The following is a 14356-nucleotide window of genomic DNA, read 5'->3' as shown; positions in this document are numbered from 1 at the left end:
CCCATCCAGATATAGGGGGATAGAAGACAGTACGTGCCTCCCTGCTCACACTGGGAGGCCAGGAACCCCGTCCAGGTTCTATCTATAACAGCTTCACAATATAAAACAAAACCGCCGAATGTTTCGGGATAAAAACCCCTCTACGACCAATAACAAAGACCGTTAAAACGTCAATACACGATGGAACGTGATAAAGTAACAATTTAATTGGTTTTGTTATTAGCCGTAGAAGGATTTTGAGCCCGAAAAACCTCCATGTTTCGTATTTTGTTCTTTTTTTAAAGAAAACTGTTATGTTCATTTTCGTTTAATACTTTTTTCAATCCATAGTTTCTAGCAGGTGGTTTTCACTGTGACATCCAGCAAGCTGGCTTCACGTTGTCCCACAACTCTTTTATTATGTTACTCTGAACCTCCGCGACTTGATTGATAGTACTTTAGTTTTTGCTTTAATGGGGCTATGTGGTCTAGTGGTATGACACTCGCTTTCGGATCGGAAGGTTCTGGGTTCGAGCCTCGCTGTGCTCAAAGCGCTTTACAAGGAGTCCCTGGTCAACAGCAGCATTTAACACGTAGGACGGGACATGACGCCTGTTAGGCGATATTACAATTTTTCGGACAAAGACAACGCTGTTAACGGTCAGGTACTCATTTTTACACCTGAGTACGGTGAGAGAATGTGAGTAAAGAGCCTTTTCCGAGGACTCAACTATGCGCCGAGCGGGAGGCTCGAACCTACGACCATCCGATCCGAAAGCGAGTGTCATACCATTAGACCACATATCCGCACACGGTTGGACGAAAACATGAATATAGGGAATGAGATTAGCGGAAGAGTAGCGTCCCTTGATTGGACGTCACCCATAGTCGGCGAGGACGAGAGACGCATGTGCACAACCAACATGACGTTCTCTCTCTAATAACTTTTCCGCCGGTGACACCACAGACTACGGGTGACGTCCAATCAAGGGACGCTACTCTTCCGCTAATCTCATTCCCTATAAATAGAACGGAGATGACGTCACTCAAGCATTTGTTATTGTATTTTGCCATCCGCGTTTGTGAGTGATTCTCACTAAACTGTATTAACCAGACTATAAAAGTTCAAGGTTACACATGGTTTTGTGTGTTGGTCCGTTTTACTTCCGGATGGCAATGTTATGAGCTTCTTAGACAAGCGCATACTATCTATAGATCGCTTCCATTGATCTCACTCACCAGCTTTGGTGCGAACAATGGAAGAAATGCCTTATGTAATCTTTATAACCCTCCATTTCCAATGTTCTCCTACAGTTCTGTATCAGTGCGGGCCCAGCCCCTTGGCCGCCATCCGCAATGGAGAGATGCATGTTGGCTACGATACGAAATTCATCTTTGCTGAGGTGAACGCTGAAGTCTGCCATTGGAGAGATGACGGAGATGACTCAATTCTTGTCAGTCATAACAGTCACAAGTAAGAATAATAATAATAATGATAATAATAATAATAATAATAATAATAATAATAATAATAATAATAATAATAATAATAATAATAATAATAATAATAATAATAATAATAATGATAATGATAATGATATAATAATAATAATAATAATAATAATAATAATAATAATAATAATAATAATAATAATAATAATGATAATAATAATGATAATAATTGATAATAATAATGATAATGATAATGATAATAATAATAATAATAATAATAATAATAATAATAATGATAATGATAATGATAATAATAATAATAATAATAATAATAATAATAATAAATAATGATAATAATAATGATAATGATAATAATAATAATAATAATAATAATAAAAAATAATAATAATAATAATAATAATAATAATTAATAATAATAATAATAATAATAATAATAATAATAATAATAATCATAATAATAGTAATAATAACAATAATACGAAGAAGAAGAAGAAGAAGAGGAAGAAGAAGAAGAAGAAGAAGTAGAAGAAGAAGAAAAAGAAGATGAAAAAGAAGATGCATGGTAATACAAATATCTAGTAATGAATGATTAAGATACGAATAATAATTTAATCATATAATACAATAAAATAATAATAATAATGATAATAATAATAATAATAATAATAATAATAATAATAATAATAATAATAATAATAATATAATAATAATAATATATAATAATAATGATGACGATGATTGATGATGATGATGATGATGATGATGATGATGATGATGATGATGATATGATAATGATGATATAATAATAATAATAATAATAATAATAATAATATAATAATAATAATAATAATAATATGTCTTTATTGTCCTCAATATAGTGGCAATTTGTCATTTGATTACAGATTTATAACAATACAATATTATAGAATATTTACATAACATAATATATGGCACGAATATCAAATTAAGAAATTAAGGAGCAGGCACTGGTGTAAGATAAAGATCTGAACAAGTGTGTATGAAAGGTGCCAGACAAATCAAAAAAGAAAAATACAAGAAAAAAAACATCCCAAAAAAATCAGTCGACGTGGACCGCCTGGTATTCAGAAGGTCTGAGGTTCGATCCCCAGTCGAGTTAGACTGATTTTTTGGGATGGTTTTTTTTTTTTCCTGTTTTTATTTTCTTGTAAACATCCCACAGATGCCGAGCATCACTCACAATTTTAGCACAGATGATTGATGCGTTCCGATTAAGTGAAATACTCACAACATCCACCAACCAGATCGAATAGATAGTGAGTGTACCACACACACAAACCTATGTGTAGCCTTGAACGTTTATAGTCTGATTGATAGAAACTATTTAGTGAAAACTAATCACCATATAAACAAAAGAAATGAACTAAGCGACGCCAATGTTATTCCCTCCGTTGCTTCTTATAGATAGTATACGCTTGTCTATTAAGTTCACAACATTGCTATCCGGAAGTTTAACGGACCAACACACAAAACTTATGTGTAACCTTAAACGTTTTTAGTCTGGTTAATACGGTTTAGTCAGAATTACTCATAAACGCGGATGGAAAAAAACAATAACAAGGACGCGAGCGACGTCAACATCATTTTATCTACATCAAGGTCCTTTTGTTTGTATTTTTTAGCGTGGGCAAGTCGATCAGCACCAAAGCTGCTACAGGAGAGCAAATGACGGATTGCTTCTTTGGCTGGGATTATGACGACCGGCTCGATGTCACCAATCTCTACAAACATCCTGAAGGTGAGTCGATGTCACCAATCTATACAAACATCCTGAAAGTGGGTTGATGTCACCAATCTATACAAACATCCTGAAGTGGTGATGTCACCAATCTTACAAACATCCTGAAGTGAGTCGATGTCACCAATCTATACAAACATCCTGAAGGTGAGTCGATGTCACCAATCTATACAAACATCCTGAAGGTGAGTCGATGTCACCAATCTATACCAAACATCCTGAAGGTGAGTCGATGTCACCAATCTATACAAACATCCTGAAAGTGAGTCGATGTCACCAATCTATACAAACATCCTGAAAGTGAGTCGATGTCACCAATCTATACAAACATCCTTAAGGTGAGTAGATGTCACCAATCTATACAAACATCCTGAAAGTGAGTCGATGTCACCAATCTATACAAACATCCTTAAGGTGAGTAGATGTCACCAATCTATACAAACATCCTTAAGGTGAGTAGATGCCACCAATCTATACAAACATCCTGAAGGTGAGTCGATGTCACCAATCTATACAAACATCCTGAAGGTGAGTAGATGTCACCAATCTCTACAAACATCCTGAAAGTGAGTCGATGTCACCAGTCTATACAAACATCCTGAAGGTGAGTAGATGTCACCAATCTATACAAACATCCTGAAAGTGAGTCGATGTCACCAATCTATACAAACATCCTGAAAGTGAGTCGATGTCACCAATCTATACAAACATCCTTAAGGTGAGTAGATGTCACCAATCTATACAAACATCCTGAAAGTGAGTCGATGTCACCAATCTATACAAACATCCTTAAGGTGAGTAGATGTCACCAATCTATACAAACATCCTGAAGGTGAGTCGATGTCACCAATCTTACAAACATCCTGAAGGTGAGTCGATGTCACCAATCTATACAACATCCTGAAGGTGAGTAGATGTCACCAATTTATACAAACATCCTGAAGGTGAGTCGATTCACCAATCTATACAAACATCCTGAAGGTGAGTCGATGTCACCAATCTATACAAACATCCTGAAGGTGAGTCGATGTCACCAATCTATACAAACATCCTGAAGGTGAGTCGATGTCACCAATCTATACAAACATCCTGAAGGTGAGTCGATGTCACCAATCTCTACAAACATCCTGAAGGTGAGTAGATGTCACCAATCTATACAAACATCCTGAAGGTGAGTCGATGTCACCAATCTATACAAACATCCTGAAGGTGAGTCGATGTCACCAATCTATACAAACATCCTGAAGGTGAGTAGATGTCACCAATCTATACAAACATCCTGAAGGTGAGTAGATGTCACCAATCTATACAAACATCCTGAAGGTGAGTCGATGTCACCAATCTATACAAACATCCTGAAGGTGAGTCGATGTCACCAATCTATACAAACATCCTTAAGGTGAGTAGATGTCACCAATCTATACAAACATCCTGAAGGTGAGTCGATGTCACCAATCTATACAAACATCCTGAAGGTGAGTCGATGTCACCAATCTATACAAACATCCTGAAGGTGAGTCGATGTCACCAATCTATACAAACATCCTGAAGGTGAGTCGATGTCACCAATCTATACAAACATCCTGAAAGTGAGTAGATGTCACCAATCTATACAAACATCCTGAAGGTGAGTAGATGTCACCAATCTATACAAACATCCTGAAGGTGAGTAGATGTCACCAATCTATACAAACATCCTGAAGGTGAGTCGATGTCACCAATCTATACAAACATCCTGAAGGTGAGTCGATGTCACCAATCTCTACAAACATCCTGAAGGTGAGTCGATGTCACCAATCTATACAAACATCCTGAAAGTGAGTCGATGTCACCAATCTATACAAACATCTTTAAGGTGAGTCGATGTCACCAATCTATACAAACATCCTGAAGGTGAGTCGATGTCACCAATCTATACAAACATCCTGAAGGTGAGTCGATGTCACCAATCTATACAAACATCCTGAAGGTGAGTCGATGTCACCAATCTATACAAACATCCTGAAGGTGAGTAGATGTCACCAATCTATACAAACATCCTGAAAGTGGGTTGATATCGCCAACCTATATAAATATTTGTTATATGAGTAGATGTCACTAAGCTCTGCAAACAGTCCGATGGTGAGATGTCACCAATTTATACAAACATCCTGAAGGTGAGTTGATGTCACCAACCTATATAAATATTTGTTATATGAGTAGATGTCACAAATCCATGCAAACAGTCTGAGGGTGAGTAGCTGTCACCAACCCTGAAGGTGAGAATATTTGAATTAACATCCAGAAATGTGAGAATTGAGTCAGTATCCTTTTTCTTTTTTGTTTGTTTTTGTTTTTGTTTATTTTTTTGGTTTTTTGGTGTTTTTTTTTTTTTTGTTTCTTTTCGGATTAATCATATCATTTATTTTGGTGTTAAAAACTAAAGTGTCATATTTTATATATTAGATAACTCTAACTCTGAACTCACTTTTCGTCATCTGGTCTGTCCTGGCGTAATACAGTAGTTACGCGCTACAATCCGAACATGGCCATATACGATGCTCATGGGAGCTAACGACTTATTATAAAGATAAAATTCGGACACCCGGCTCCGGCATGCCGTATTGCCGTAGAACGTGCTGGAATTTCGTGTGATAGAGTCCGGCGAGTACTGTACCGGATTGAGGCGTCGGTAACTTTTTTTTTTATCATTCATTTCTTTGACATGTATCATTTTCTATTTCATCATTTTTTTTCTCTGGCCAGGCTCCGTTGCCGAGAGGGAGGCTTTAGAGAATGCTTTGAATGATGGAGAACTGTCCAAGAAAATATTTGAGAATCCTACGGTAACAATGGCCTTTAATTTACAATTTAGTTAATTATTTACTAAACTAATTAATTATAAAAAATTTAATGAAAATGGGAATTTTTTTGTAGGGTCTGTTCTGAGAAAAGACTAAAAATAACACAGGCTTCCGCCGCTATGAAAAGTGAGCAATTGGGGCTGAGTGTCTTTCTCAAGGAGAAAAAAAGAACTGACTAAAGGGCTTGACCCAGTTCCTTCGAATATAGTTCCTTATCGACTTGAAATAAATAATACTGTGAAATTGAATGTAAGCTTCAATCTAATATACGAAGACAGATAAAATGGGCATTTTGGGTTTCCCCTTTATCAACAAAACAGGATGAATGGAACACTACAGACAAATGAGATGATGTGGTAGTGGCGATATTAAGATGATAAACAAAAACATCGATAGGCAGGAAATAGTATGCTACTTTGTAAGGGAGCACGATTTAAAATAGAACAATGTTATTGTTTCCTGGGTAAACAATGTCCTCTTCTTTTTTCTTTTTTTCATTGTTTTTTTTTAGTGCTTTGGAGTTTCGACGAAAGGCGCTATAGAATAACCATTATTATTATTATTATTATTATTATTATTATTATTATTATTATTATTATATTATTATTATTATTATTATTATTATTATTATTATTATTATTATTATTATTATTATTATTATTATTATTATTATTTTGATTTATTTATTTTTTAAATTATTAAATAAATTATCTAGTTTTTGTGGGGTTTTTTTTTGTTGTATTTTGTTTTTCTACATAAATGTCCATATTAATTTATGATTGATTGTTTCAGGGCGTCCAAATCGTTATCCTTCCCCTGTCCCCGCCCAAAGTTGGCGAGGACTTCGACGTTTCTATCACAGTCCAGAACAAAGCAAACGAAAAGAGAAGTGTCAGGGTGTCCGCCAATGCCAGGCCTATGACGTACTGGGGTGACGTCATCGGTACCAGGAAGATTGCCAGCAACACCTTCAGTGAGGTGGCCCTGGAACCTTCAGAATGTAAGAAGCCAAATATTGCTGATTATATGAATAAAAATATAAATACTGCCATTTTAAAAAAATGCATTGATGTAATTTTAACACCATTTACATGTATTGTTAATAATTCGTTGCAGTCAGGTGCTGTACCAGACATTTACAAAGTTGCTCATGTCAAACCCCTTTTGAAAAAACCGATCTCGATAAAGAGAACTTAAAAAACTATCGCCCTGTCTCTAATCTTCCTTTTCTCTCTAAGATCTTAGAAAAGCTTGTTTTGAAACAATTACTGTCTCATCTTAAAAATAATTGTCTTGAAGAAAAATTTCAGTCTGCTTATAGGCAACATCATTCGACGGAAACCGCACTTGTTAGGTTGTTAATGATCTCCTCTCTGTTATAGACAATGGTTCATGTTCTTTGCTGAATTTGCTTGACCTATCGTCTGCTTTTGATACTATTGATCACAATCTTCTTCTCAAACGTCTTGAAATTACTTATGGCGTGTCTGGTGCAGCGCTTGATTGGTTTAGGTAATATTTGTTTAATCGTAAACAGATTATTACGGTGGATGAATATAGATCGGAGGAAATCTTTCTTGATTGTGGGGTTCCCCAGGGTTCAGTACTTGGACCCGTTCTTTTTGTTTTGTACGTTGGCCCTCTGTCTAAAATCATCAGAAGTTTTGGTCTGTCTTACCATCAATACGCTGATGATACGCAATTGTACTGCGTTTCCAATATGAGAAATTTACAAGAAGTATCAGCCAATAGTAAAAATTGTATCCAAAGTGTTAAGAAATGGATGAATGAGAACAGACTGAAACTGAATGATGATAAGACGGAGGTGCTGTATGTGGGGAACAGGAAGTGGAAAAGTGAAACAGATTTGAAGTTGGGGGATGCCTCTATTCAAATTGTTGACAAAGTGAAAACCTTGGCACATTCTTAGACTCTGGACTGTCGATGGAGCATCAGGTTAATAATTTGGTTAGATCTCTCTTTTTCCAACTAAAAAAGATTGCTTCCATTAGACGGTTCATATCTGAGGATGTGACCAAGCACCTGGTTGTGTCCCTCGTACTATCGAAATTGGATTATTGTAATGCTCTGTTGTTTGGCGTTTCGCAATACAATCTGAAACGTCTTCAGATTGTCCAAAACAGCGCTGCCAGACTAGTATTTATGAAGCGTAGGTGCGACTCTGCCGGACCTCTACTTCATGACCTGCATTGGCTCCCTGTTGAGAAAAGAATTAAATTCAAAGCTTGTGTTTTAGTGTATCGTTGTCTTGAAGGTACTGCCCCTTCCTACCTTTCAGAACTAATTGAAAGATATTCAAAACCCCGCCCCTTACGTTCGGCCAGTGATTCCACAAAACTAGTTGTCCTCGAATTCGGAAAAATGCTGGAATGAGATCCTTTTCTCATTTCGGACCCTCTATTTGGAACGCTCTACCGCAGAGCATTCGTGAAAAAGAATCTTTGTCTATTTTTAAACGTTCGCTTAAAACATATTTGTTTCGATTTTAGTAGATGGTATGAGAAGCAAGATAGGTTTGGTTTGTGTTGTGTGTTGTGTTGTGTGTGTATGTGTTGTGTGTGTGTGTGTGCTTGTGTGTGTGAATGAGTATGTTTCAGCCAAAGTAATTTGTAATTTAAGCGCTTAGAGTCTGGTGTCTCGGAGTTATAGCGCTATATAAGTTTTCAGCATTATTATTATTATTATTATAAATAAATGAATAAATAAGTGAATAAGATAAATAAATAAGTACATTTAGAATGACATAACTAGAAATGAACATGTATATAGTACATCCCCACGGTTGTTACCATGCTTAATGCGCATCACGATATTTTATATATGTATATATTATATATATATATATATATATATATATATATATATATATATATATATATATATATATATATATATATATATTCCTCCAGCAGGCTGTTTGTAACCATATTTTCATTTTATACATTTCCAGTTGCATGTCAGGCGCCCTTTATATGCTACCATTCCTACAATATCAGTTACTTTCTATAGCCCAGTACTCATTCAAAACTATTAAGATTAAGAACAAAATTCTCAATTGTTGAACTCTCTCCTTAATAGCTATTTATAGAATTTTACCCGAAGCGTCACAGTCACCCAGCACAAAAAAAAAGATTTTTCAGACAGAATAGCAACGAGTATATTTTATATTTTGTTCAGAAAAATGAGCTCTGCAATACAGTGTTGAGTGTGTTCAGAATGTATAAAAGTCAAAACATGTTCAGATTTATAATGTTTTTCTCCTCTGGATACACTTTTATGCTCGTCAGAGAAGTATTTCCGATAGTTTAAAACCGGTTGTTAAGTTACTATGCGTCATTAGGAGGGAAGTGACGTCATGACTGTTGAAGCCTATTGTAACATTCTCACATTGTTTCCACAGCCAAAACGTTCGAGGTGAAGATTGAGTCGGAGCGTCTCCTGGCGGAATGCGATGCCCAGCTGGCGTTGTCGGTCCTTGCTATGGCCACTGTCCGGGGATTTGATGACCACGAGAACAGGGTTTACACATCAGAGGACATTCAGGTTCAAGGACCTAAACTTGCTGTCAAGGTCGGTTTATACTTCCCCCTTTTACATTTGTGACCAAACGTCATGAAACGGTATAAATATGTCGGAATGGCGATTCAGATTTTGAAAATTGAATCTATAGATAGAATGAAGTTGACGTCACTCAGGTCTTTGTTATTGTTTGTTTTTGTTTTTTGTTGTTTTGTTGTTGTTTTTTTTGCCATCCACGTTTATGAATAATTATCACTAAACTGTATTACCCAGACTATAAAAGTTCATGGTTACACAGAGTTTTTGTGCATTGGTCCGTTATACTTCCGGATAACAATGGTGTGAGCTTCTTAACCAAGTTCATAATATCTATAGCCAAAAGTTAAAACCAAAAAAAAAAATCGAAAATTTACAACTTGAAGAACAAAAACTTGAGTTAATTCTTGCCAAGTTTGATAAAAAATGCTGTATTGGTTTAGAAACTAATCGGGTTATACCAAAGTAAAGAACTGAACAAGTGCGTATGAAAGGTGCCTGACAAAGAAAGCAACAAAGATAAAATAGAAGAAAAATACAATCCCCAAAAAATCAGTGGACCTCGACTAGTGATCGAACTTCAGACCTTCTGATTACAGGTCAGACATTCTACCATTACACCACTGCGGCTCCAGATAGTTGGGTTATATCAAACTTGTATGAAAATCACGGTATCAAAAGTTTCCAAATTTGCGTCTTGTTTTAGCAGTGCAGAATTACTAGTGTAAGAAGTTGCCACGTCTAGTTGAAATACAATGTTCACGGCAGGAGGCCACAGAGATAGGGCAGCCATATTCATTCATTAATTGAGCTTTTATATAGCGCAATATCCACTTAACGTGCTCAAAGCGCTTTACAAGGGGTCCCTGGTCAACAGCAACATTTAACATGTAGGGCGAGACATGACGCCTGTTAGGCGATATTACAATTTTTCGGACAAAGACAACGCTGTTAACGGCCAGGTCCTCATTTTACACCTGAGTACGGTGAGAGAATGTGAGTAAAGAGTCTTTTCCAAGGACTCAACTATGCGTCGAGCGAGGCTCGAACCCAGGACCTTCCGATCCGAAAGCGAGTGTCATACCACAAGACCACATAGCCGCACATTCAACGGACGAAGCATTATCGGTGACTAATACATCAGACACGTAAATGCTCGGCCAATATAAGAAAGGAGAAATCCATATTATTATATTATTTTCACAAATTTAGCTCCATACATATCTTGACTGAATTAGGAATTTATAATCCTCAGTTTTGCACACAAATATAAGCTCATTGAATACCTCTTTGGATGAATGTATTAGTGGCACATTTGCTGTTTAAATGTTTGTCAACATTTAAATATTTATTCTTTTAATATTGTTTATCTTGTACTCTCTTTACATGACCAACCAATTTCGTTTTATCATGTTTCATTCACAAATTCATTTTTTTTAAATTGAGTTTTTTTATATAGCGCAATATCCATTAATCGTGCACAAAGCGCTTTATAAAGTGTCCCTGGGTAACAGCAACACGTAATATAAAATCGAGACGTGACGCCTATTAGAGAATAATATGATTAATGTTTTTTTCGACAGAGAAACCGCTGTTAACGGTCAGGTACTCATTTTACACCTGAATACGATGAAGGATTGTTAGCAAAGAGTTCTTTTCCAAGGACTCAACTATGCGCCGAGCGATTTCGAACCCAGGACCTTCCGATCCGAAAGCGAGTATCATACCACAAGACCACATAGCCCCAAAAATATAATATATAGGGAATGAGTTTAACGGAAGGGTAGCGTCCCTTAATTGGACGTCACCCATAGTCTGTGACGCCACCGCGGAAAAGTTATTTTCGAGAGACGCATGCGCACAACCAACATGACGCTCTCTCTCTCTCTCTAATAACTTTTCCGCCGGTGACGTCACAGACTATGGGTGACGTCCAATCAAGGGACGCTACTCTTCCGCTAATCTCATTTCCTATTTCATCTTTTTTTAAATTTCTACTCCTCACAGGGTCCTAAGGACGCGGTCAGAGCAGGCCTCCCAGTCTTGATTGAGCTGGAGTTCACCAATCCACTGAACAAGGAACTCACCAAGTGTCAGTTGACCTTGGAGGGGAGTGTCGCTGTTGACGATTCAGAGGGATTTGAGAAAAAGTATTGTGTCTACACAAAGAGCATTGAGTAAGTATTAACACATTCCGATACATCGAGTCGCCATAGATAGTTCGAAGTTGACGTCACTCAGGTCTTTGTTATTGTTTTTTGCCATCCGCGTTTATGAGTAGTTCTCACTAAACTGTATTAACATGACTTTAAAAGATCATGGTTACACAAAGTTTTGTGTGTTGGTCCGTTATACTTCCGGATGGCAATGTTATGAGCTTCTTAGCCAAGCGCATACTATCTATAGATAGTTCGAAGTTGACGTCACTCAGCTCTTTGTTATTGTTTTTTGCCATCCGCGTTTATGAGTAGTTCTCACTAAACTGTATTAACATGACTTTAAAAGATCATGGTTACACAAAGTTTTGTGTGTTGGTCCGTTATACTTCCGGATGGCAATGTTGTGAACTCCTAAACCAAGCGCATACTATCTATAGTTGGAATCAAATTGACATCATTCAGCTCTCTATGACTGCTTATAGACAGCCATTTTAATGATCTAGCTAGATTTTATCAATCAGATTATAAACGTTTAATCATCCAACTGTTCCAATGTCGTTCGAAACCTTGGTTTCTATTTTGACATTCACCTAGACATGCGCGCACACATAACAAAGTGCTGTCAGTCTGTTCATAGCGCTCTCCAAATGATACGCAGAATACGAAATCTTATTGATGATGAAACATGCAAAACGCTTATCCATGCCCTTGTTACCAGCCGCTTGGATTATTGTAACTCTATGAGCTGTACGGCCTACCAAAAACATCACTGAATAGACAGACTGCAGTTGATGCAAAACAAAGCTGCTCGTATAGTTTTTTTTTAAAAATTAATTGAGCTTTATATAGCGCAATATCCACTAAATGTACTCAAAGTGCTTTACAAGGGGTCCCTTGTCAACAGCAACATTTAACATGAAGGACGAGACATTCCGCCTATTAGGCGATATTACAATTTTTCGGACAAAGGCAACGCTGTTAACGGTCAGGTACTCATTTTACACCTGAGTACGGTGAGAGAATGGGAGTAAATAGCCTTTTCCAAGGACTCAACTATGCGCCGAGCGCGAGGCTCGAACCCAGGACCTTCCGATCCGAAAGCGAGTGTCATACCACTAGACCACATAGCCGCACAAAAGTTACAAGGACAAAGCCTTGGGACCATATAACACCGGTCCTTAAGTCATTACACTGGCTTCCAGTAGAGAAAAGGATTATATACAAAATCTCATGTTTTGCTTACAATTGCCTTCACCATACATCACCTGAATACCTTGAATGTCTTATTGGGGAATATAGACCAACTCGATCTCTGAGATACGCCAGTTCTTCGCAAATGGAGAAAGAAATTCCCAAGAACAAAGTTTACTGAGTGTGGTTTTGCATTTTCGGCTCCAATCGTATGGAATTATTTACCACCTAAAACCCGACAATGCGAAAGTCTACCAACCAGTCTTCAAACGGCGCCAGTCTTCAAACTGCGTTTAAAAATCAATCTTTTTCATTCTGCTTACCGTGATTCTATGCGAACTTCGAACAAGATATGTGCGTGTGACTGTTGTAGTGATTCTGTAGTTGAATGAATGAACATATGTGATACTAAAAAAACTATTGTAAAGCACCTCTGAGCACTATTTGTGGATACTGGCGCTATTTCAAATAATAATAATAATAATAATAATAATAATGATAATAAATAATAATAATAATAAAATAATAATAATAATAATAATAATAATAATAATAATAATAATAATAATAATAATAATAATAATAATAATAATTATAATAATAATAAAATAATTTTGAAGATCAAAACCAGCTTGACAAAACAGTATTAAGTTTTTGTAAATACAACACAACTTTTCTTTAAATATTGTAATTTTAAAAAACAAACCTGAGTCAAAAAATGTAGGTTGTATCGTAACGAATGTGACACTTTTTCTATAGTTGGTGAGGAGAGGATTAGATGAGTCAAATATTGCATACCTTAGGAAATCAATGGGTATTAGAAAAAGCTCCGTATTAAGCACAATGCTAACTAAACATGCAAATTTGCATCTAAAAATATAAATTTCATAAGCTAAATATCTATTCCCCCCCCCCCCCAGAAACATCAAACCCAATGAATCCCGAAAGATAAAGTTGAAGGTCAAACCAAACGCACGTCCAAAGAAGTCAAAGGAGAGAGAACTCGAGGTGGGCATCACGTGTGAACAACTTCCAGAGATAGAGGGAAATTGTGCCATCAAACTTCACAAGTAGAATTGTTTACAAATAATGCGTTTTATTATCAATGTCAAATTATGTATATATATATATATATATATATATATATATATATATATATATATATATATATATATATATATATATATATATATATATATATATAAATTACTTTTTGTGCAAAATTCATTCTTTGTTCAAATTCTATTGAATATATAAAACTTGATTCTAAGAAATAATATTTATACATTTTTATTCTTGTTAAGGTTGAGACTATGAAATGAAATATATACTTTTTTATTCTTATAAAACTTGAGACT

The 14356-nt window shown here is 36.0% G+C and overlaps 1 protein-coding gene across 2 annotated transcripts in view; it reads left to right on the top strand.

The window, feature by feature from the left end:
* The window catches only part of LOC144976645 (protein-glutamine gamma-glutamyltransferase 6-like), a 55201-nt gene extending 41104 nt beyond the window's left edge, over positions 1 to 14097 (top strand). For both annotated transcript variants that reach the window (XM_078920948.1, XM_078920947.1), the window contains exons 12-18: positions 1294 to 1453; positions 3114 to 3229; positions 5975 to 6054; positions 6865 to 7072; positions 9494 to 9663; positions 11656 to 11825; positions 13919 to 14097. In XM_078920948.1, the coding sequence (XP_078777074.1) occupies positions 1294 to 1453; positions 3114 to 3229; positions 5975 to 6054; positions 6865 to 7072; positions 9494 to 9663; positions 11656 to 11825; positions 13919 to 14072 (1058 nt within the window). In that variant the 3' untranslated portion in view covers positions 14073 to 14097. The remainder of the gene's footprint in view (positions 1 to 1293; positions 1454 to 3113; positions 3230 to 5974; positions 6055 to 6864; positions 7073 to 9493; positions 9664 to 11655; positions 11826 to 13918) is intronic.
* The last annotated feature ends 259 nt before the right edge of the window (positions 14098 to 14356 follow it).

Source organism: Berghia stephanieae, chromosome 7 (assembly GCF_034508935.2).
Source record: "Berghia stephanieae isolate SIO BIC M18660-M18661 chromosome 7, UCSD_Bste_1.3, whole genome shotgun sequence".
Taxonomy (NCBI): Eukaryota; Metazoa; Mollusca; class Gastropoda; order Nudibranchia; family Aeolidiidae; genus Berghia; species Berghia stephanieae.
The sequence above is the reverse complement of the archived record's forward strand: the minus strand, read 5'-3'. Positions and strand labels throughout refer to the sequence as shown.